Below are 22744 nucleotides of genomic sequence, written 5' to 3' on the forward strand. Positions count from 1 at the left end.
CAAACAAAAAAAGCAGTTCAAATTTCTCCTTTAATACATACCTTTTTGTATTAAAATCAAATCAAAACCAGCTGTCACTCTGTTGCAAGTGTACTATATAAGGGATCTAAAACTGATACTATATCTCTTGTGACTTTATTCTACTTATGTAAAGCCACAATGTTCTTTGAGCGATTTAGTCTTGAGGATAAGTTGGTAGTCTCATAATTTTTCTGTTTTGGAAGCAAGTATTCCCATTCTTCTGGCTAGTGAAATATTTCCTTTACTTTTTGACTTGTACGAAAGTAACTCTCCCTGGAAGTTGGAAAATCCCTAGGTTTATTTATGTGAATTACAGGTATTCTCTGAAGGGCTCTCCCCTCCATTGTATTGAATATTTGCCTCAGGCTGGTTGCTTAGGGACTTGTATTCCTTCTTTTCTGGGTGTGGGTTTTTCAGTAATGAGAAAGTTATCAGACTGTCTACTCCTTATTGTGTCTGCACCTCTAATCCATCTGAGGACATCAGTAATTCCATTTTTCTAGTTAAAGCCTCCTGATTTACTCCTCATGACATGCCTGGGCATATTTGCTGTCCAATTCTGGGTTTCTAAACTCAGCTTTTAAAAAAAAATATTGCCGTGCCTTATCCCGGGAGCCTCAAGCACTTCAGCTTCTACTGCAATTTATTTCACTTATTTTTTCCTCACCCTGAGGAAGAGACTCTGAAATTTCCATTTGACACAAGGCTGTGTGGTAATCCTGCATATTCCTTTAAAAAGTTGGGCAAAATGATACTTGTTGTGATGTTTATAATGGTTGGCTCTGAAAGATCTGAAATCTAAACCCAACTTTTTCCCAGGCATGCCCTTGTAAGAGATTCCTTACATTGCTTTGCATCTGTAGAGAAGTGCATTCTGTTGCAGGCCTTGACTGTATCAAATATGATAAAATTGGGTACAATGGCATATTTATTGCCATATAGAGCAGTTTTGAGGTGGCCTTGAAGTCATATACAGACTATTATTGATGAGAGGATCCACAGGGCAGGGCTGCTTGTGTTATTGGAGTGCCAAAAATCTTGAACTTCTGAGTGCCATGCACTGGATTTGACATTGAAACAGCTCCAGGGCCATCCTCACAGATGTACACTAAATACAGCTGTTTTGACAAGCTGCTGAAACTGTAGCAGCTGTGGGACTGGATGGAAACATTTAATTTGATGGGCCTTTGAACTTCTCAAAGTAGCTTATTTGGACAGCTCGGACTGTGGTGAAATGGAGAATCAGGAAAGTAGAACATTATGCTTCCCTCTTATTACTTGATTGAAAGTGAGACAGCTGGATCTAGAAATTTGTTTCCTTATCTAAAGAAATGACACGCTTTGTTGCATCAACTCTACGTATGTAACTACTTTGTCATCTCAAGTGTTTTGCAGATCAGTCATTTAAAGAATATAAAAATAGCTTAAATAGTGTGCATAGTTATTTTCATCCCATAAATTTTCTGGACACAGAATGAAGTCTTTAAATTACAGTGTGTTGTTTCTTATAGGGGTCTGTTGTTTCTAGAGAAGATCCAACTTACTCATTAGCTACAGCAAAAGAAAGTCTTCTGAGTTTATCGGGAGGTTTTGCTCAGTTGCCTGAAGAGGTAGGTGCTGGTGTCTTTATTCTTAGCCTTGGTGGAGAGATCTTTTTAGATTTCATAGCATTGTATATAAATGTCAGAGTGTTGCTTAGACATATATATATATATATATATATATATATATATATACAGAAACACACACACTTTTTTAAATTGATAGAATTCACTGAAAGAATTCTATCCATTCTGTGGTCTTTCTGGCGAAAGAAGTTACCTGACCTGTGGAATTCTTCAGCAGGCTACAGTGTTTTATGATATTGTACAGGAGATTTATATTGTTTCTGTTTCTGTTGAAGCTAAGTAAAGTTCTGATTATTTTAAACACAATGCTATAAATATTCAGCAGTGACATAATTTTAAATTAGCTCCACATGCTAGAACCAGTGAGAGGAAAAGTTGTTCGGTTTTAGGGCCTTAATTTCTGAGAAACAAATCTGCTGAAAACCCGACATTTATGTTACTTTTTCCATTTTAACACCAGAAAAACTTTAGATAGAAAATTGTCAATAGTCCTTTCTCCCTTAGTTCTCATTTGATTACCATGTGTACCTATAGTTCGCTGAGCATGCGTGACTAATATGACTAGGTGCTTGCACTAGCAATGTTGTTGTTGCTAAGAGTGATTGTCTTTAAAAGTATGTGGTGTCTCTTATGCTAAAAGAAATAGCTTTGGTAATTATGTAAATTGTAGGTAAAAAGTAATTGATAAAACAATTCTTCACTGATATCAGAGGCTGGAACTTTCAAAATAATTAAGTTGCAGGCATCTGCAAGCATGGAAGTGTCAGTTTTTTGACTCAGCTAGGTGTGCCTTATTAAAAAAAATACTGTTTCTTCTCAGAAAGTATTCTCAATATTGGGAAAAAAATGTAAAAGCTGTAAACAATTTTTATTAAAATTGATAGTGTTTTAACAGAACTGTCAAAGATTATCTCTGATTTTATTCCAGTCATCTAGAATTTTGAAAAAAGCTTGGCAGCTTAACACAATGACTCAAGAAACCAGGAATAAAAGTAAAGAACTGATTGGGTTTATTGACACGGTACATACAGCCATCAAAGGTATTCTGCTTATATCACCATTTCTTTACACAATTTACAAAGGTATCTCTTTTGTAACTTTTTAAAGAACTATTTATTTGCACAGAAATGCTGCAATTTGTGCAGGAGTTTCACATACTCTTTTACTAGTGGTATGACTAAGTCGTTTATTCTGTTATTTAGTACTTGCTGAAGTTGCAATGTCGCTAAATGAAACACTGGGCTTGGATCTCCCACTGCCAAATGCTACATCTCAGAGCCTTCAGGATGGTATTTCTGCCCAGCTGGATGCACTGCGCAAGAAAGATTTTGGTCAACAGCACTACAATGCTACAAGTCTCCTGAAGTAAGCCTATTCTACTGGAAACTTTGTTTCACATATGTCTGTACTATGCAATACTGCTTCTTTGAGATCTGGAGAAATTTTGTGCCATAATAATAGGCTGTGCTATGATAAGTAGTCCTGCTGGAGCTATGCAAACTCTGAATTTGGAGTTACATTATTTGAAGATATTTCTGCATCTCACTTGATATAATATAGCCAAAGACTGTTCATTTGGATGCGATACAAAGATGCATTGCAGTAAGTGAAAGACTCACTGATTTCAGTTTGATTCAGATCTGAGTTTGATTTAGATCTGGCCCTAATACGTATCTCCTTATGGCTGAGAGACATGGTAGAACAGTTAGTCAGTTGCAAGCCCAAGAGTTGTCAGATCTACTGAAGGACATGATAATAGATCGGCAGTGGAATATGTATCAACTAGATTTGTAAATGAAATGAAGTCAAACCAAACCTCAGCATTATAAGCCACTGTTTAGAATTTGTATTTGTTATCTTGATTTGCCTGCAATTAAAGACTGTTTCTAAATGGCTTTTGAATTCATTATTTATTGGTGTTTATTGCCAGACTTGGCAATATAAAACATTGGCTATTCCCACAGTCAGCATAAATTTTGTTCCAACTTCAAAAGTATGAAATATTGCCCAAGGCTAGCTTCCAGTGACGCTGTAAGAATAGTAGTACTGGCTTTAAGCGACAGAGGTTTAGACCAGGAATATTTCTGAAAATTTGACTTTTCTTTATTAAATCCTTTAGATTAGGCAGAACAGAATGCTTTTGCTGGTAGGAAATCTGATTTTTTTGACAGACTCCTGTGCTTTTCTTTGTACTGAATATTAACCTGTACAGCAGCTAAGTGGACATGAAAATGACATGGGAATGTACTGTTTATTCTTATATTTATTAGGAACTTGAAATAGCTTTTTTTTTTCACTTAGTAAAATGTCTCAATGTCCTGTAGCATATTAAGAGAATGTTCTGACTTTCAGCATCAGCTTGAGCTGTTATACAAGGCATTCGTAAATTAAGTTTTTCAATTACATACTCTGTTGAAATTCCTGAAAGTTCTCTGGTAAGTCCTTTGACAGAATGAAGGAGAGAGTTAATAAGATTTATTAGATAGTTGGCTCTGCAGAATTTATCATGCAGTGCAGCTGTAAATTCAAAACTGATTTAAATAAGCATTTTTTGGAATGCAGAAGTTACCACATGGCTTATAGTGGATTGAACTCGTGGCGACATACTGTTAAGCAACATTCATAACTGAAGTCTCCTCACGTTTGCCATGTATGGCAGAGTTTCCAAGCCATTTGGAATATAACCTTTTTACTATATATTGAAATAGAAGCCACCACTGTCTTGTAAAATACTTTCATTCTTGTAACTCTTTTTAAGTTTATAGCTTCTGAGTTTGAGGACTCTGAATTACTAGTTTTAAGAAATAAATGCAAAATCACATCTGCTATTCAATATAAAAGATAGAATGTATCATGATATAAACTACGCTGCTTCTACTTTGGCTAAAGATCTATATGATTTGAAAACAGATTAAAAGCGACAAAGTAAATGTCAAAATAAAATGTCACTCACAGGAGTTAATGTGTGCAGCATATGTGCAGAAACAAAGAGAAACAGAGGAATAGACTTTCAGGATCATTTTCAGTTCAACTTCTTCAGTACTAGGCAGTGTTCAAATGGATCTGCAAATGTTCCCAAATAAACCAGTTGAAGAGATTAACAACTGTCTAAATCTGGGGAAATTTGGTATTACCCAGATAATATCTCTTACTGTTTTCAAAGGATAAGTACAGAGATGGCTTGTTTCAAGAGTCATTCTAATGATGCCATTTATTTTTATTTGATATTTAAAACTTTCAGGACTCTTGCATATGTATCTTTCAGTTCTGGCTAGTTGCTTCTTTCCAGTGTCATTGCTCATAATTGATGATTTGATCCTACATTCACAATATCAATTACTACAATTAAGACACATAAAAGTCCCAGATGGATGCTTCTCAGAGGTTTTGATGTGAGGGATATCCCACATAAGTCCAAGCAAATGTCATTTATACTAACCCCTTTCTCCTCTAATCACCACATAGAAAGTTGAACTGTATTCCTCTCCTTCTCCCCCAAACAGTCATTTTTTGTGTGCTAAGATAAGTAACTAACCTAGTGTGCGTATGCATACTATTATAGGAAAAATTGCAGACTATTGTAAGAAGGTGCATTTACATTAATTTTGGATATCCCCTTTTGTCCACAACAAAGCCATGCCTAAATCTCTCCTTTCCAGTGTATTTATTTTTTACTTCCTCTCTTTACCAGAGCTGCAGAAAATTTGTTGCTCCGGGTTCAAAAAGAGTATCTTAGACCCCAGCAAGAGCTTGCTGAGCTGAAAAAGAATGCAAGCCAGCTCTTATCAAAGCACAACAGCAGACTGCAAGATGCCCAGGATATGGTGAATGAGGCACTGGCTAACATCAACGAGACCAATCGCTTGTTTCCTCTTATCTCTAGCAACCTGGGAGAATTAAATGTAAGGCTGGACAATCTGTGTTACACAAGAAATGTCAAATGTAAAATTGCGTTTATAAGTTGCTTTTTGACTTTCATGAAACTGTACACATTTAAACATGTTAATCTATGTAATATCTTAAAAACTCAAAGCAAACCAGACCTTTGTTTGAAAACAAACAAACAAAAAGATTATATAATATATGAACTTACCTGCACTGCTTAATGTACAGACTACTATAAAAAAATTGATTTATGCTATAGGAAAAAAAGCTGAATATAAAGGAAGGTAAAGAAGTCTCAACCATGCTTATTAAAGAAGGAAAGATCCTAGTGAATGTTGCTGCTGCTCTTGTCCAAGATGTAAAGAACTCTACCTCTGTAAGTTCTTAAGTTTTAACATCCTTTTTGACGCTATCAAGTGGATTTTGTTATTGAAAAAAAAAAAAAAGAGGAAACCATTTTGTTGTACAGAACCTAGAGGTCCACCAGGATGGGCTAGTTCTATGGAGTACCAACTTGCGACACCATGTGGATGAGCTGGTGATGCAGATGTCCGTGAGAGGAGTGCTTGACCTAGTATACAGAGCTGAGGATCATGCTGCCCAGTTCCAAAGACTTGCAGATGCACTAGAGAGGTAACAAACTTGAGAAAGATGAAACCGTGAGAGGCTTTATTTACAATATTGTCAGATTTAATTTAAATAGGTAGTAGTAGCTTCATCCACTAAGGGAACGCAATCAGTTTTTAGCCCCCATTTCATTTCAGTTGCTTTTCACCTTTAAGGTAGTGCACAGTGTCTTTATTAAACATTACAGAGGGGGTTGACAACACTTGAATTTCATGTGGCTGACTTACACAGTAACGAGTGAGTTATTAAGTGCCCAGTGAATATATCATGGCACGACTTGAAAAGCTTGTGGTCTGTGTATGAATACTTCTTTGACAATATATCACTGAATCTCATCAAGAAGCTATTCTTGCTATGCCTGCATTATTGTTGCTATCAAAGCATCTTGCAGAAATGAGTGGGTTGAAATCCCAAATGGACTCAAATGCACTCTTAGAATTTTCAAGTTGGGAAGTTATTTGAGTTATTTCAATGGAAATACTTTGTCCCAGGAATACTTCTAAGACTCTTGCTGCTTTGTCTTATAAAATCAGCAGACTTGTGTTTAAAAATTAACTCATATAAGACTGGAAAATTGACACACATTTTAAGTTCAAGAACAGAAGGCTTTGCTTTCAGTAACACTGAGCGACTCTGCTGATTTTGCTGCAGCCAGACAAATCCAATAAAGCAGAATTTGATATGGAATAGCTTTCAGATGTTCATATTTCCTCCTTGATTCTGTATCTTGCTTTGCTTTTGAGCTCCAGCTAGGAATGCGTTTCTGTTATGTTATGTTTAGGCAATGTGATTTGTTTGTTCTTCATGCAAAATGTCTATGGCGAAGTAGCTTTATAAATTGAAAAACTCACCATAAACAACAAGGAATAAAATATAAAATGAATTGCTTTAGGTTTTCAGGTGATTTGGAACTGATTTTTTTTGGTTCAAAATGATGAACTGTAAGGAAAGCCCTTGTGTCACTGTTGGGTACGTTCATTTTTTTAGAGTACATCATGTGTTCTAGAAAGATGCGCATGTTGTAACTGAAGATGTAGAACTTGTTGCTTATGTTGCTTGATTCATAAAAAGAGAATTATTTGTTAATCTCTTGTTTAGTGGCCTCTCTAAAATAAGGAATGTGACTCTGAATGCAACTGCTGCTGTCTACACCCACTCCAATGTTAAAAGTGTGATTGAAAGAACAGAGAGTCTGGCAGATGATGCATCTAGAGTTGTGAATGGCCCCTTGGATTTGGTAAGTATCGATATTAGTATCTTAATTAACTTCCCTACCATTTTGGAATATTGGTTCTTATGTTTCTTGCGCTTGCTGGAATCTGGGTCTTCTTGACAGAGGCAGCCTTTTCTGTTGGCTAGTGTGTACTCTATCCTGAATCTGCACTCCAAGGCAGTAATGATACTAGATTTCATGTTCTGTTTACCTTGCTTTCCTCTTTGCCAGAGTACCATTTTTACTCTGATTTTTACATCTAATGCAAATTTATCTGGACTGGATTTGGTTCTATGTGTTTATCATCAGTCATCTGACATGCATACCTGTAGGACTTAAGTTGCCAGCCCTCTGGTGCTCCCTTCCACCTTCAGAGTTATTTAGCCATCTTCTTGTTTGACCTATCCCTATTCCTCTTCTATCTAGATATTCCCAAACACAGCTGTTTTGCCTGTTTGAGGACACTTCATATTTTTGTCTCATCTGCCATTCCTCTGCCTTGCAGAAGTATCAGGTTGATATTAAAACAGTAGATTAATAAGACCCGACCAGTTTAGTTACCTAACCAGTTACTATTACTTTCGTATTGTTCTGTTTCCCCCCTTTTATCTCTTTGCATGTTTCATGATTGTAAACCCAAGGAAAGAATCAGCTACATTTTGCATGTGTCATGCACATTATTCCTGCAAACAAATATGTTATAATGCATTTGTGTGATAGGGATCAAAATGGTATTGCTTTGTGTGCTTGTATATTATTTTATATCGCTCTGTCTTATTAAAATTTCATGCAACATGAGTCCTTGAAGGTACTTTTCCAGATTTTACAGATGGAGAAATGGGTTAAAAGAATACTTTGAAGACTTTTATTTTCAAATATTTCACTTAAAAGGGCTCAGTGCTGAAAATTTTTAGAACTGGAACTAAAATTACTGATGTTCCAAAAGGCAACAGTGAATCCAGTAGCACTGTTCAAACTAGAATTTGATAGGTTTTGTTTCAGTCTTTTTTTTCTTTAAGTGACTCACAGAGATTGTCACACTCATGGACAAAAGGTTACAACTTGAATTATGTTTATTTATGCTTTATAAAATAATAAATAGAATGTCACCTAAATAGTGAGAATGTTCAGTAACTTGCAGTAGACATCCAAAGATACTTAAATGTTTTCAGTTGGACTTCTGACAACTGATTTCTGTTATTTTTCTTTCTTCTTTAGCCAGAGGAGTCTCTCAGTCTTCTTGGAAAACAAGCTCTACTGCTTAGCTCCAAATTTCAAAATGAAGCAAAAAATCTGAAGAAAAAAAGTAATGGTCAGTTCTTTAGATTTCACATTTCTGCTTCTATTTCTTTTTCCATATCCTGCTTATGATGGATTTATTTTATTTTATGTTTTTAAATGAGCATAAAGTAAGTTACAATATTGCATATGAACATACATGCATTTTTATACAATTGAGATTAATTTTGTGTTCAGGACTCAAGTATTGTTTTACTTTTTTGGTAAGAATGTAGTTAAGTAAACACTTAAAAAGCTGACCTTTAATATATCTCATTTCTCTCCAAGTAATGCTTTCTTTAAATCACTGTTTTTCCGAATGCTATGAATTAAGTCATTAGGGACTGTGCAGTAGATGAAGGACAAATGTAATTCTTGAAGAAATGCATTCTTCCAATTTGATTTAATAGATCATGGATTACATACAAGTATGTAGGACGATATATCTAAATAATAATTTTTTCTTGGTCCTTCTACACAGTTGAAATACAATAACCAGCTGATTTTTTTTTTCTGTCTGTTTGTAAAAAAAAGTGCCTTTTGGCTCAGTGTCCTGCTATAAATTCCGAAATCCTTTTAGTTTGTTATTACTCCACAAAGATCACCAAAGCTTTTTAGTTTGCACCATGGAAGTTGTTGTGGTTTAACCCGGCCGGCAGCTAAACACCACACAGCTGTTCACTCACCCTCCCCCCTCCCTCTCTGGGATGGGGGAGAGAAATGGGAAAGTGAAGCCTGTGAGTTGAGATAAAGACACTTTATTAAGACAGGAAAATAATAATAATAATAATAATAATAGTATTATTAATAATAATATGTATGAAACAAGTGATGCACAATGCAATTGCTTACCACCCGTTGACCGATGCCCAGCCTATCCCCGAGCAGCCGGCCCCCCACCCCGGCCAGCCACCCCTATATATTGTTTAGCATGACGCCAGATGGTATGGAATACCCCTTTGGCCAGTTTGGGTCAGCTGTCCTGGGTCTGTCCCCTCCCAGCGCCTGCTGCACCCCCAGCCTGCTCGCTGGCAGGACAGAGCAAGAAGCCGAAAAGTCCTTGGCCTGGTGTAAACACTGCTCTGCAACAATTAAAACATCAGCATGTTATCAGCGCTCTTCTCATCCTAATCCAAAACATAGCACCCTACCAGCTACTAGGAGGAAAATTAACTCTGTCCTAACTGAAACCAGCACAGAAGTTCAAAACCATTTTGAACACTGAGACTTTGTTTAGGAGCAGCATCTAGCCCTATGGGAAGTTGTGGACAAAACTGGACGGAAGACGAATGTTTCAGAGATAAACAGTAACTGTAAAATGGTCTTTGTTTTGAATATCAATGGCTTTTAAATATATATATATATATACACACACACTTTTTATGTATTCAGATGGACAGAATGCACACCTTTTTGTTCATTCTGTTCTACATATTTTCATTATTAGTGAAAAGATTCTGCAAACAACTCACAAAAAAGACGCTACTCCTCCTTTCAATTGCTACTGTCATATTTCAAAAAAGTCAAGAACATAATAGAAATTATAGGGGTTCGCCATCTTGGAATCATTTTAATTTATAGCTTTCTCCCTGACTGTTTCTACCATTTCAGTCTGATGGAGATGTCCAAAAAGGATGGCTTTGCATGGAACAGTGCCCACAGGTGTTTATCTGGACATACTGCATTAATTTTAGGTTAATGTTTTTAAAACACTCTTTCTGTTGAAGAAAACAAAGTTTTATTTGATTAAATAACCAAATGCTTATTATCCTTGTATGTAGGTTTTGTGTGGACTGTATGGTATTTGTTTACGCACAGAAAAATCACAAATATTTCTTCCAACAGGCCTTGTATTTGAATTGAATGGGTTGAACAAAAAGGTAGAAAAGATTCAGGAAAGTGCTATTAAAATTGTCAACCAGCTTAATGATTCCCTGTTGACACTAAAAGCATTGCCTAATGGTAAGTGAAATCGGTATTGATATTCTTCTTATTACAGAACGGTCTAGTACAATCATAATAAAATCCTGTTCATCATCTGATGGGAAAAACATAGCAACAAACTAGACTGGAGACTCATTTAGCTTCCTGCCTTACAAGGAATATTTGCCATTTTTAGTAACCATAGAACATAACTTGGTTATGATACGGGGTCTGTAGTCTGATTCCCATTTCAAACTGCTGTAAATCAGGAGGGGATCTGAAAGCAATGGAATTACACTAGCATGAGAAGAGAATGAAGTCCTAGAATATTTGATCCCACATGGAGAGAAACTATATGTGAAACTGTGATGTTTTGCTTTCTTTTGATAGCTTGCTTCAAAATCATTTCTACTGTGCAACGAGTCTTATCATGTACATCTAAATGTTTTCTAGTTGTAACTGCTGACTTCAGTTAGCCGATGAAATGTTCTTTTGGTGTTTTTCCAAAACAAAACCAAAAAATCCCTTTAAAAAGAAGTCATTATTTTGGATAAAGAGAAGACCTAGAGCTTCACTGAAGCTAGTAAAGAAAATGTCTTTCATGTTGCGAAGAGGAGGGTCTGAAATATTTTACCAACTTTAATTTTTTATTTTGTATTTTTTTTAAGGTAAATGAACACTCCTAAAGGCCTCCTGCATGGGTTGTTGGGTTTTACTGTATCTCCAGATTAGAACACTAAGTCCAGAGCTTTAAAATACCCTTTTTATTGCTCAGGCTCTTAACTCACACTAAAGGGTGATATTAGTGACAAAGTTACACTGGACATCAATTGCAGGATGCTATCTGACATAAAGCTACACGTTAAAAATGAAAGCATCATTAAAATTACAGAACAGCCCTCCTTAACTCATAGCTTAATGTTGTTGGATTTTAATTTGTTGTTTTATTTCTTGAAGTTTTCTGTTTTTTTTTTATCTGGACAGAGATTAATGATGGTATTGCCCTCTGCCTAGGGTAGTGGTAATGAGGAAGGATCCCTGCAGACCTAAATCGGGCCTTTTGTGCCAGTTGCAGCATCTTCCCAGTATTCCTGGCACAGGGACTGTAAGGGGCAGGCTGAGAGTTGGAGCAGTATGCTGACTTTATAAGTGCTCATATCCAAAAACAATGGGTGTAATAGGCCTTCTGCCTTGCCAGCTTTGTGCAGGATGCAAAAAGTGAGTTTCAGACTAGTGACTTGGGGTGCCAGCACTCATTCAGGGAACTTAAAAGCAGGAAGCTTGACGTATTCAGATAACCTCCCTGTTGGAATAGACAGAATGAAGTTCGCCATCACATCATTCTGTGTCTACATTGTTTTCAGAGCTGGTCACAAACAAACAAACAAAAACAACAACATTTTTTCCCCCAGAATTCAAAACTTAGTTTAATTAATCTTTTAATCAAAAGACTTGAAAATCTAAAGTGACTAGTCTTAACTGAAATTGCTAATATATTCTATTATGTATATATATTTGAGTAATATATTATTATATTTGTACATATATGTGTATGAACAGACATTTACATCTATAGCTATATCCATATCTATATCACCAGTATGGGAGCATTTACCATGTTTTTAGTTCAGGGCCATGGCCATTTTCCACCTTACTGACTGGGCAAGAGGAGTTTGCACCAGCCTACCTCTGGCCCTCCAGTTTCACAGAACGTAAAGTTCTCACTCTGTAAGCCACAGGGCATTCAACAGCTATGCAAAATTAGGTATCAATAGGTCTTGGTTTGGAGCTCCCCTTACAAACTGATATAAACAAAGAGATGAAAATATAACTCTTAGTTTAAAATGAATGTAACTGACAGCATTTCTAATGTTTTGATTATGGCTATAACTGTGTTGTCATGAAACAGGCCGGGCATTTATTACTCTCAAGTATTTATGAAAGCTGTGATTTTATTTTTTAGTCTGTGAACTGCCACTGTCTTTTAGATACAAGGAAATACGTGCTTGAGGTGAAAGAGCTAGCTGTGTCTGCAAACACCAGCACCGTGGTGGGTTTAAGCCACTTTGGGGACTTCAATCAAAAGCTCCTGAATACTTCGTCTACATTGTCCCGAGTTAATGACACGTTGAGGAAAACTAGTGAACTTATAACTGATTCATCAAAAGCTGGTAAGTTTGCTGCTTCATTACCCTGTAGAAATGTCACTGCTTGCAGAAGCAGTACTAATATTAAAGTTTGATAGGCATTAAATATAAGTCTGATGGACTGAAAGTTTCATCCCAGTTCAATAAAACCAGGCTAACTTTTTAAAAGACCTCTAGAGGAGTCTCATGGGTTGCCCTTAAGTACGCATATTCCTTACTGATGGTTTAACATTGCTGAAACAAAACGATCAGAAATCAGTTAACTATTTTAGCAATTAAATATTTTAGCATTTCTCTTTCAACCTGCCTCAACGTTTCATTTATGTTTTGCCAGCAATCACAGCTGAAAAACAAGTTAAAGAGGTCAAAGCACAAGCAAGTCTTCTACTTAATAAGCTGAAACCTCTGAAAATGCTAGAAGAGAACCTCAGCAGAAATTTGTCTGAAATTAAAGAGCTCATCAGCCAAGCCCGCAAGCAGGCAGCATCTGTAAGTACCATTGCTGCAGACTTAACTGGCTTCACTTTCACTTTTAACACAGATTCTTTGAGAATTTCTCTATCTTTATTTTCCGAAATCATTACATTGGCTTTTTTGGCATACGAGCTTTTGACCAAAAATTTATTGTTATTTTCTGAAGTATTTGAATAGTTTGATCTATTGGCTTCAAATTTCATAACTGGATGAGTGAATTATGACACATTTCTTTCTTCTCTATCTGGGAATCTCTTTTTTCAAGTGGTACCTAGGAGACTGCTAAGATCTAACCCCAGTAGCAATACTTAAGTCACATGAAAGTATCTCAACGAATTGCTTTTATTGGTTGGTCAGAAGCTAAGTACATATTCCAGAAATATGTGTTGTGTACACTGAAGCTTGTTTGGATTCCATTTCCTCTTTTCCCCACAGATTAAAGTTGCAGTATCAGCAGACAGAGATTGTATTCGTGCCTACCAACCCCAGATTTCATCTACAAATTACAACACCCTAACCCTTAATGTGAAAACTACTGAACCAGATAACCTCCTTTTCTACCTGGGTAGTAATGGAAAGGTAAGTTTCTGATGTACATTCACTGGAGGTGATATTAATCAAATACTTTAAATGGCCATATATATGTTTTTTTTTCCTACTTGAATTCAAACTAAGAACCCAAATGTGGCTGCATGCAGACAGAAGTGGTCAGTAGGGGTGGAAGTATTTTTGTGCCTTTGATTGATTCCACGGAGGTCCTCAAAGGCAGAGAATAAAAATACTTGATTTGTTAGCATTGCGTCTTGGCCATGTCACGAATCTCCACCTTTTCCCATTCTCTGTATTAACCTCACAGAGTGTGACACTCTGTGTGATGTTTTCATATAGCATGCTGAAGTACATCAAGCATTTTGTCTCTTATCACAGAGAAAGGACTGAATTTGGCCCTCATGAGCACAGTGCATCCACTCAGTTGTAAAAGAGCATGACAGCTTAGTGTCACATTGCCTTCCTCTTCCTTCCCTCTCTAATTCTAATAAAAATGCTGTTATTTCCTTGCGGCACACTATCATGTGATAATACTTTTTCACAGACTGGTAGGTCACTTTGCATATGCTCAGAAAGAAGTGCATATTTATACATGTGCATGTAAACACTATCATGTCTTTACATATCTATAAAGAAAAGATTCAACTGCTTGTCTGTAAGCTGAGGTTTTTGGTTTCATTAACGGTTTTTCTTTCACTGGGCTTGATTTCACTAAAAGTAAACTCCAAGGATGTGGGGGGCATGAATCTGGAAAGGTTTTCTCAATGCTATATGTTAAAATTAAAATTAGAATGGAAGCAGCATGTTCAATATGGAGTATTAAAATAACCACTGCTGTTTTTCAGACAGACTTCCTTGCAGTGGAGATGCGACGTGGTAAGGTAGCTCTTCTTTGGGATTTGGGCTCTGGATCAACAAGAGTAGAATACCCTGATCTTCAAATTGACAACAACAAATGGCACAGAATACATGCAACCAGGTAATTAAAATGTGAATGGCATAATTACTGGAGGTCTAAAAAGACAATCAGAAATAAGTTCAGTGGAAACTGAGATTAGGATTGTTTTGTTTTTTTTTTTTAATGTGACTGCTGTATTACGGAAACGTCCGTCTACTTAGTGAATGAACTCATCATAAAGCACACAAACCATCTGCTGAGTTTTCCAGTTACAAGATGCTTTTTAACCTTAAAGAGAGAAGTTGATAGCATGTGTGGATTAAACTTGGTGATTTCTAAAACTATTTATTATTATCTTGAATTGGCAGGTTTGGAAAAACAGGTGCACTCAGCATAGAGGAAGTGAACTCCAATCAGAAGTCTTCGTCTAAATCTGCAACCTCTCCTGGGACAGCCAGCATACTAGATGTTAACAAATCAACACTGATATTTATTGGAGGACTTGGGGGGCAAATCAAGGTTCAGTTCTGAAATCAGTATTCTGTTATATGTTATTTTTATGACGTTTGAGATACACCTTTGATTTAGCAATAATTGCATGAATTGTTTGTTTCATCAAGAAATGCCAGGTACTGTGAACCTAAAGCAAAGATGCTGTAAGGAAGTTCTTTAGTATTCTGAATTTAGTTTTGCCTGGAAAATTCTGCATAAATTATTCACCAGGACAGGCTCTGTGTGCGTGTATGATGCATAGATATTACACATTGAACTCCTTTTTTGGTTTGTTCTTCCATGGCTTCTTTTAGATTGCCTTTGTTCATGCAATGAGAAATGTAAGTATGTCAAGGACATAGTTATTCCACTTTTTTACTTGCTGCAAATCTAATCTATTATGATTTAAATGGTAATTGTTAATAGTTATGCTAAACCACGTTCTTTTATTATGACTTATATCTAACAAATTTAGAGTTCAAGGAAAATAAACAATAATTTGGCTGTATAATTTTCAGAATACTTAACATTAATTGTATTCATAAAGTATTTCTTCACTTACAGAAATCACCTGCTGTTAAGGTGACACATTTTAAAGGGTGCATGGGAGAAGCATCCCTGAATGGCAAATCTATCGGTCTTTGGAACTACATGGAAAGAGAGGGCAAGTGCAATGGGTGTTTTGGAAGGTATTTTGTCTTACTCTTTTGAAATAGATTTAGAGTCATGTAGAATATATATTTCTGTTGCAGCTAAAATTAACAAACTCAGACAAATTGCTTCATTGATCATTAACTTACAATTCTGAATATGTTAATCTGAATGTGCTAATGGTGTCAAATAATTTAACTGTACATAATTTTATCACTTATTAATACTTATTTTTTCAACACAGTTCTATGGCTGTGATCTGTTTTGTGCACTGAAAGTGGGGACTGCCAGTAAATCAAAGTATTTTGGAATGTTTGCCTTTCAGTAATTTGTAGCAAGATACATTTATTCTTTCCAAGGATCAAAATCAGTGTAAAGCACTCTTATTAAAAAGTCTGTAGCAAAACTGTAGCCACTGTGCTTGCTACCCATTCCTGTGTGTGACAGAGAGAAAGGGTATTGCAGACTGCGCTGTTTTTATGTTTAAGGAATGGAAAAGAAAGTTGGTTAACTGTTTTCTCTTTTGCAGAACATTTCATGTAGAAACAGCAGAGGGTGCTGCTTGATTGGATGAGATTTTAAAAGAAATCTTATATTACAGAAAAAGAGGCTAATAGAACATTTATTGTAAATGCCATTAGGCAAAGCATTTTGATAAATGTATGACAAGTTTAAAGTAAGAGGGTGTATGTTGTAGCAATTATTTTATCTTGTATATATCCTTCCCTGAGGCTAAATTATGCATTGTGAGATTCTATAATGAAAGTGGCCTTTGGCTGGAATCCTTTAGTTATTCATAACATCAAAATTCAAGTTTCTTTCTACACTTTCTAATCATACTGCCTAGGGCCTGCACCAACTGATCTAAATTTTCTTATATTTTATATAAAAATGACTGGGAAAACACAAATCTTCAGTTAACATTTTAGCTCTCCTTTCAACTTCTATAGCCCACAGGATGAAGACACTTCATTCCATTTTGATGGCAGTGGATACTCAGTTGTGGAGAAGGCTCTTCGCTCAACAGTGACTCAGATAATAATATTTTTCAGCACCTTTTCACCTAATGGGCTTCTTCTGTATCTTACTTCAAATGGCACTGTAAGAAAATGGATTGTATTCTTAAGCTATCAAAAATTGTGTTTAGATCGCTTGATAATTCCTCGCTTTCTCCTATGTTGTATTTCAATTTATCTATATTAAAACAAGTTATTATCTTTGTATAGATTATTGCCTGTGATTGATACCGTGAGTCAAAGGAGTAAAGACAAGAACCTTATAGATCACTCTTTAGAGCAAATATTCGCATATACTAAGGCCAGAATTAAGCAATGAAAAGAATTATCCAGCACTTTAATTCTGAGAGCAAAATTAATTATTATTTAACTAAAGGCAAGAACAAGAAGCAGTAGGGGCGATGGGAGATAGTGGTAGGTTTTTTTTGTTGCTTGTTTTAGTTTTTTTCCTCTGTTGGAGGAATCTTGACAGGATGTAAAATCTTTTGGAATTGAGCTTGCAGGAGGAGAAGAGAATATATTATTGAACAGAAATATTGAATTAAAACCATGAGATTTGAATTCAGTAAACTGAAATAAATTAAATAAAATTTAGCCTCCAAGAGCAGCATAACCTAGACCCATCTCCAGACCTTCGTGGTCACGTCATGCAGTTTACCACATACTTTGATGATGATTTTCTTTCCCTGAAGGAGAACAAAGCTTTGTTTAGATGCAAATTGTTCTAGAGGCACTACATAATTCATTTGATTTATGTACTCACTGCCTGAAAACATTACACAATGATATGTGACTTAAATTTTACAATGTAGAGGGGGGCACTTTCAATATGATACAGAAAGACTCTTTGCTTCTGCTGGTCTGAATGGATGAGTAGAAGCTTTTTCCATCTTGCAGAAAGAACACTGTATTGTTTGATCTTTATGATAACAGTCAAATCAAATTGCTCTCAATCAAAATATAAGAAAGCAAACGTGACATTTGTTGTTTAAACTTATGTCTGCTGAGTAATCAAGGTTGCTGATTCATTTAAGTAAGAACAACAACAAAACAAAGGAGAGACATCCTGATGAGGAACAAAGAATTTAATTTTCCTAAATATAGCAAAGATAAGTGTTTTCTGCCTAACAAATAGCCTGGGTACAAGAGATATTAACCCTTTTTCACACAGTAGGCTAAACCTGCAAAGTATGCATCCTTTTGGAAGATTTTATTTCCACTAATTTATATATTTTTTCTGTTCCTTTTCTCCCAGAGAGATTTCTTGTCCCTTGAGCTTGTTGATGGCAAAGTGAGACTGACTGTTGATCTAGGTTCAGGACCTCTTGCTCTTACAACAGAAAATCGTTACAATAATGGAACATGGTATAAAATTTCATTCAGTCGGAACAAGAAACAAGGTAGGCTTCAGGCTGAAAAACCAGGTGTCTGCACATTTACAAACAGAGATACTGAAGACACCCAAAGGGGAATATCACTGCAACCAAATCTGGACGCTTCCAGTGCAGAGATTCTTTAGCAGCCATTCCTATATTACCTTGCTAAAATAAGGCAGCAGAAATACAATGCAAATCTGATTCTTAATTTGGCACATCTTATAAAGAGCAGGTAGTGCAGAAGCTGCCAGAAAACATATCAATAGTACTTAAACAAGGACGGATCTTTGTCCAATCCTGTATATTAGAGCGCACATTTTCTGTTGGGCATTTTCTTAGTAAATTGTACAACAGAGTTTTCGGGGCCTGGGACATAATGCATTACGATGGAAGTAATCCATTACAAGTGCTGTGTGTTAATAGTTATAACATATTCTCATATATGTATTTTGCTGTAGACTTCTCCAGATTTGGTTTTGACAGAGAAGAATGAATGAGATTAAAAGAACAGCTGGAAGTACAATAAATGACTCTAGAAATAGAAGATTGTCTATACGTGTTTGACTAAAAGCATACATTTTCCTTTACTAGAAACAAGATTGCCAAAATAGAAGAATCTCTATTAGTGTCCTCCTCTAGATCTTTACTCTCTTTTCTTTGCAGGAATGCTGGCAGTTATGGATGCATATAACCTTAATTATAAAGAAACCAAGCAAGGAGAATCTCCTGGGGTTGCCTCAGACCTGAACCGCTCTGATAAGGACCCAATTTTCATTGGTGGGCTGCCGAGATCAAGGGCTGTGAGGTGAAGTGTGGTCCAACTTCTCCCCCTTTGCTAAGAATAAGCAGAGAGGAAGACATTAAACTCTGATATTCCACTGAAATTAGTGGAAGTCAGTGAAGTCTGACATCTTGCTTATGGTCATATATACTGCAGAATTACCTGTCTTTCACCTTTAACTCTTAATATGGTGCTTTTTGCTACTACATCTGATACTGCAGTTCAGATCAGGGACAACCTTCTGTTTTTCCCCTCTGTGGGCGATTTCCACAGCAGCAGCTGCCACAGCAGCCGCCTGCTCTTTGTGTCCTGCTGCAGCAAGCTTTGCCTGCGGTGATGCTCCTCTGATCTGTGAGCCTCATGCTTTCCAGCTGGCATTTATGGTCAACACTGCACTTTTGGGATAAAAGTTCTACTTCAGAAAGGAATTTTTCTAATTCAATTTTGAACTTCGAACGGAGGAGAACTAAATGTAAACAGATAAACAAAAAACATTACAAATATATATTTTATGCAGGTCCCTAGTTTTGACTTTCTGTATTGTACGTCCCTGCTGAACTTGTAAAGCCACAGTTGTTCCAGTGGATTCACTTTGAAAGGATAAATATGACTTAAAAAAAAAACTAATTAAACTGTCTCCTTGCTCTCAACAATGAGGTTAAATTCCAGGGCAGTATTTGTCTCTGATGTAGTCTTGCTAATTTTAAATGGCATAGCAGCCTAGAAGAGATTATGGCAGGACAGTCTTAGATTTCTCTGACTTAGGCATCCTCCAGACTTATGAAATGAAAAAGAATTGCTTGGTATTATAGAGCTATGGTTACCCTCTCACACAAGAGCCATCACATTTCAGCTGAAGATTCAGGTGAAAGTTTTGGTAAATGGCCTGACCTGTGATCACAGCACCACACACTTACATATTTCTATTTGGGTACAGTGCTACCTGGCTCTTTCAGAAGTGATATCTGTTAAGGGTAAAATCCAAATTACCCCCATTTTTGCTAACACTGACCTGACTGCATTCTTTAAACCAAGTCCTCTCTTTTTCATATTGAAAAGAGCTTAATATTTTCTCCCAGGAGATTCCGAGTACTACTTCTTGGAAAAAAAGCCTTGTTTTGTCTTTCAGGAAAGGTCTGAATAGTAGAACATATGTGGGATGCATCAAGAATCTGGAAATATCCCGTTCAACCTTTGACTTGCTTAGAAATTCATATGGAGTAAGAAAAGGCTGTGTATTGGAGGTAGGAGACCCTTAGGTTTTGTGATCTGATACTTATTATGGAACAATGAATAATAATGTTTGTGAAAGAATATAGTGAGTTGAAATGGGCTGATCTTGAAAAATTCTATGCTAACTAATCTATGTGTGAAATTACTTTTTCTCACTGGGGTCTACAACAGGACAAAGCCAGTAATTATTTCTCTTCCTCATAAAATAGCCTATTCGTACTGTGAACATCTTGAACAATGGATATATTGAGTTGGAACCTAAGTCTTTAAGTCCAGAATCAGAACTGATGGCAACTTTTGCTACAAAGAACAGCAATGGCATCATCCTTGCTGGACTCAGCAGGAGAACGGAGAAGCGACAACGCAGACAAGCGCATTTGGCAAGTACTGAAAACAAAGATATTTTTTGGTTTTGTTTTTGCCATTTGTATTTTAAAATATCAAGTCAAATTTATATGAATGTAATTTGCAAAAGATGAGAAATAAATATCTGATCAGATATTTCTGATGGCTGTATGGCTGCATACAGAGTTACAGTCAACAGCTCTATGCCGGTGTTGAGTGGTGTTCCTCAGGAGTCTGTCTTGGGACCAGCGCTGTTTAAGATCTTTATCTTTAATGACAAAGACAGTGGGATCGAGTGCACCCTCGGCAAGTTTGCAGATGACTCCAAGCTGAGTGGTGCAGATGATACGACAGGAGGAAGGGAGGCCATCCAAGGGGACCTGGACAGGCTGGAGAAGTGGGCCCATGTGAACTTAACGAGGTTCAGCAAGGCCAAGAGAAAGGTGCTGCACCTGGGTCAGGGCAATCCCAGAGATGAGCACAGACTGGGAGAAGAGCCCATTGAGTGCAGCCCTGCAGAGAAGGACTTGGGCGTTCTGGTGGACAAAAAGCTTGACATGAGCCAGCAGAGTGTGCTTGCAGCCCAGAAGGCCAACTGCGTCCTGGGCTGCATCACCAGAGGAGTGGCCAGCAGGGCGAGGGAGGTGACTGTCCCCCTCGTCACTGCCCTTGTGAGGCCCCAGTTGGAGTCCTGCATCCAGGTCTGGGGCCCCCAGCACAAGAAGGACGTGGGGCTGTTAGAGCAGGTCCAGAGGAGGGCCATGAGGACACTCAGAGGGCTGGAGCACCTCTCCTATGAAGAAAGGCTGAGAGAGCTGGGGGTGTTCGGCCTGAAAGAGAGAAGGATCTGGGGAGACCTCATTGTGGCCTTTCAGTATTTAAAGGGGTCTTATAAAAAGGATGGAGAGCAACTTTTTATCCAGGCAGATAATTACAGGACAAGGGGGAATGTTTATAAATGTAAATGTTTATAAAGTAAAAGAAGGGAGATTTAGATTAGATATTAGGAAGAAATTCTTCACTCGGAGGGTGGTGAGGCACTGGTACAGGTTGCCCAGAGAAGCTGTGGATGCCCTATCCCTGGAGGTGTTGAAGGTCAGGTTGGAAGAGGTCCCGGGCAACCTGATCTAGTGGGTGATATCCATGTCCAGGGCAGGGGGATTGAAACTAGATGATTGAAGGATCAGTTAGCAGAGACCTGTTGCAAAGACCCAGAATACCTTTGGAACAAAAAATCTGTACGTGAACGACACACTGTGTATTACTTTCCACTTCTGTTAGCCAGAAGTCAGTTAGTGAAGCATTTGAGATGAACGATGAACTCACACCTGGAGGGCTGTTTAACGCTCCTAGAATCCAAGGACAAAGTGTTAGTAGGAATACCTGCCCCTTTATATTTCCTTCCTCTAATAAAGATATGTATACAAACAAAAGACTTTATTTTTTTTACCTGAATTTTTATAGTGACCAGAGAAATTTTCAGCTTTCATGTCTCCTGTTAGAAAGCTTTGCACTCTGTGAGGTACCAAATATATACCTTCTAGTCTTTGAGTTTCTTTAAAGTTTGTTTACAGCAAAGTTGGAGGTAAGTTTGTCCAAACTATGTTCTATTTAATAAACGTTGAATGAGTGACAGGAAATTGAGTTGCGTTTAAAAAAAATAATCTTCTGATTAAATCCACAGCCCTTCTTTTCCATCATGCTGGTTGATGGTCATCTTGCAGTGCATATTAATGCTGGAGATAGAACAAGTACTAGAAAAGTAATTCTTCAGTCTGCTAATGGAACGTACAGTGATGGACAAGAACACTCTCTCATCCTAATTCGGAATAAGAGGTACATGTGACTGAACAGTTCTACCTGTTTAATTATTGTATGCCATTGTCAGTTCACTGCACTCTCTGAGGAACTGCCTTTGCTTGATCATTAGGTGAAATAATCAAAATTGTGTTTTTTCTGCTGTTAATGGAGGTGTTCTGATTGATATGGTAATTATATACAGCACACAGCCAGGGATTAAATTGTATTTAAAAGCACTCGAAATCTCCAGACAGCTTGGGCCACTTGAGTGAAGATGCTAAATAGTATTAGAAAAAATACAGCTATCAAAATAACTTAGAAATATATCTCTCAAAATAGCTTAGAAAGATACTCAACAAAACTCTACATGTTAAAAATTATCTACAGAAGGTCTTCTGTTTTTTTTT

At 36.9% G+C, this 22744-nt stretch overlaps 1 protein-coding gene across 3 annotated transcripts in view; it reads left to right on the top strand.

The window, feature by feature from the left end:
* LAMA1 (laminin subunit alpha 1) overlaps nucleotides 1-22744 on the top strand; it is a 108021-nt gene that overhangs the window by 72041 nt on the left and 13236 nt on the right. For all 3 annotated transcript variants that reach the window (XM_080579362.1, XM_080579363.1, XM_080579364.1), the window contains 21 exons: nucleotides 1533-1631; nucleotides 2578-2689; nucleotides 2852-3014; nucleotides 5341-5551; nucleotides 5794-5910; nucleotides 6004-6167; nucleotides 7260-7398; nucleotides 8593-8686; nucleotides 10498-10614; nucleotides 12564-12746; nucleotides 13057-13211; nucleotides 13632-13775; nucleotides 14591-14724; nucleotides 15012-15162; nucleotides 15700-15824; nucleotides 16737-16887; nucleotides 18058-18202; nucleotides 18842-18983; nucleotides 20089-20203; nucleotides 20402-20572; nucleotides 22222-22373. In XM_080579362.1, coding sequence (XP_080435488.1) covers nucleotides 1533-1631; nucleotides 2578-2689; nucleotides 2852-3014; nucleotides 5341-5551; nucleotides 5794-5910; nucleotides 6004-6167; nucleotides 7260-7398; nucleotides 8593-8686; nucleotides 10498-10614; nucleotides 12564-12746; nucleotides 13057-13211; nucleotides 13632-13775; nucleotides 14591-14724; nucleotides 15012-15162; nucleotides 15700-15824; nucleotides 16737-16887; nucleotides 18058-18202; nucleotides 18842-18983; nucleotides 20089-20203; nucleotides 20402-20572; nucleotides 22222-22373 — 2984 coding nt within the window. The remainder of the gene's footprint in view (nucleotides 1-1532; nucleotides 1632-2577; nucleotides 2690-2851; nucleotides 3015-5340; nucleotides 5552-5793; nucleotides 5911-6003; nucleotides 6168-7259; nucleotides 7399-8592; nucleotides 8687-10497; nucleotides 10615-12563; nucleotides 12747-13056; nucleotides 13212-13631; nucleotides 13776-14590; nucleotides 14725-15011; nucleotides 15163-15699; nucleotides 15825-16736; nucleotides 16888-18057; nucleotides 18203-18841; nucleotides 18984-20088; nucleotides 20204-20401; nucleotides 20573-22221; nucleotides 22374-22744) is intronic.

Source organism: Anser brachyrhynchus (assembly GCF_964034855.1).
Source record: "Anser brachyrhynchus genome assembly, chromosome: 2".
NCBI classification, from domain to species: domain Eukaryota; kingdom Metazoa; phylum Chordata; class Aves; order Anseriformes; family Anatidae; genus Anser; species Anser brachyrhynchus.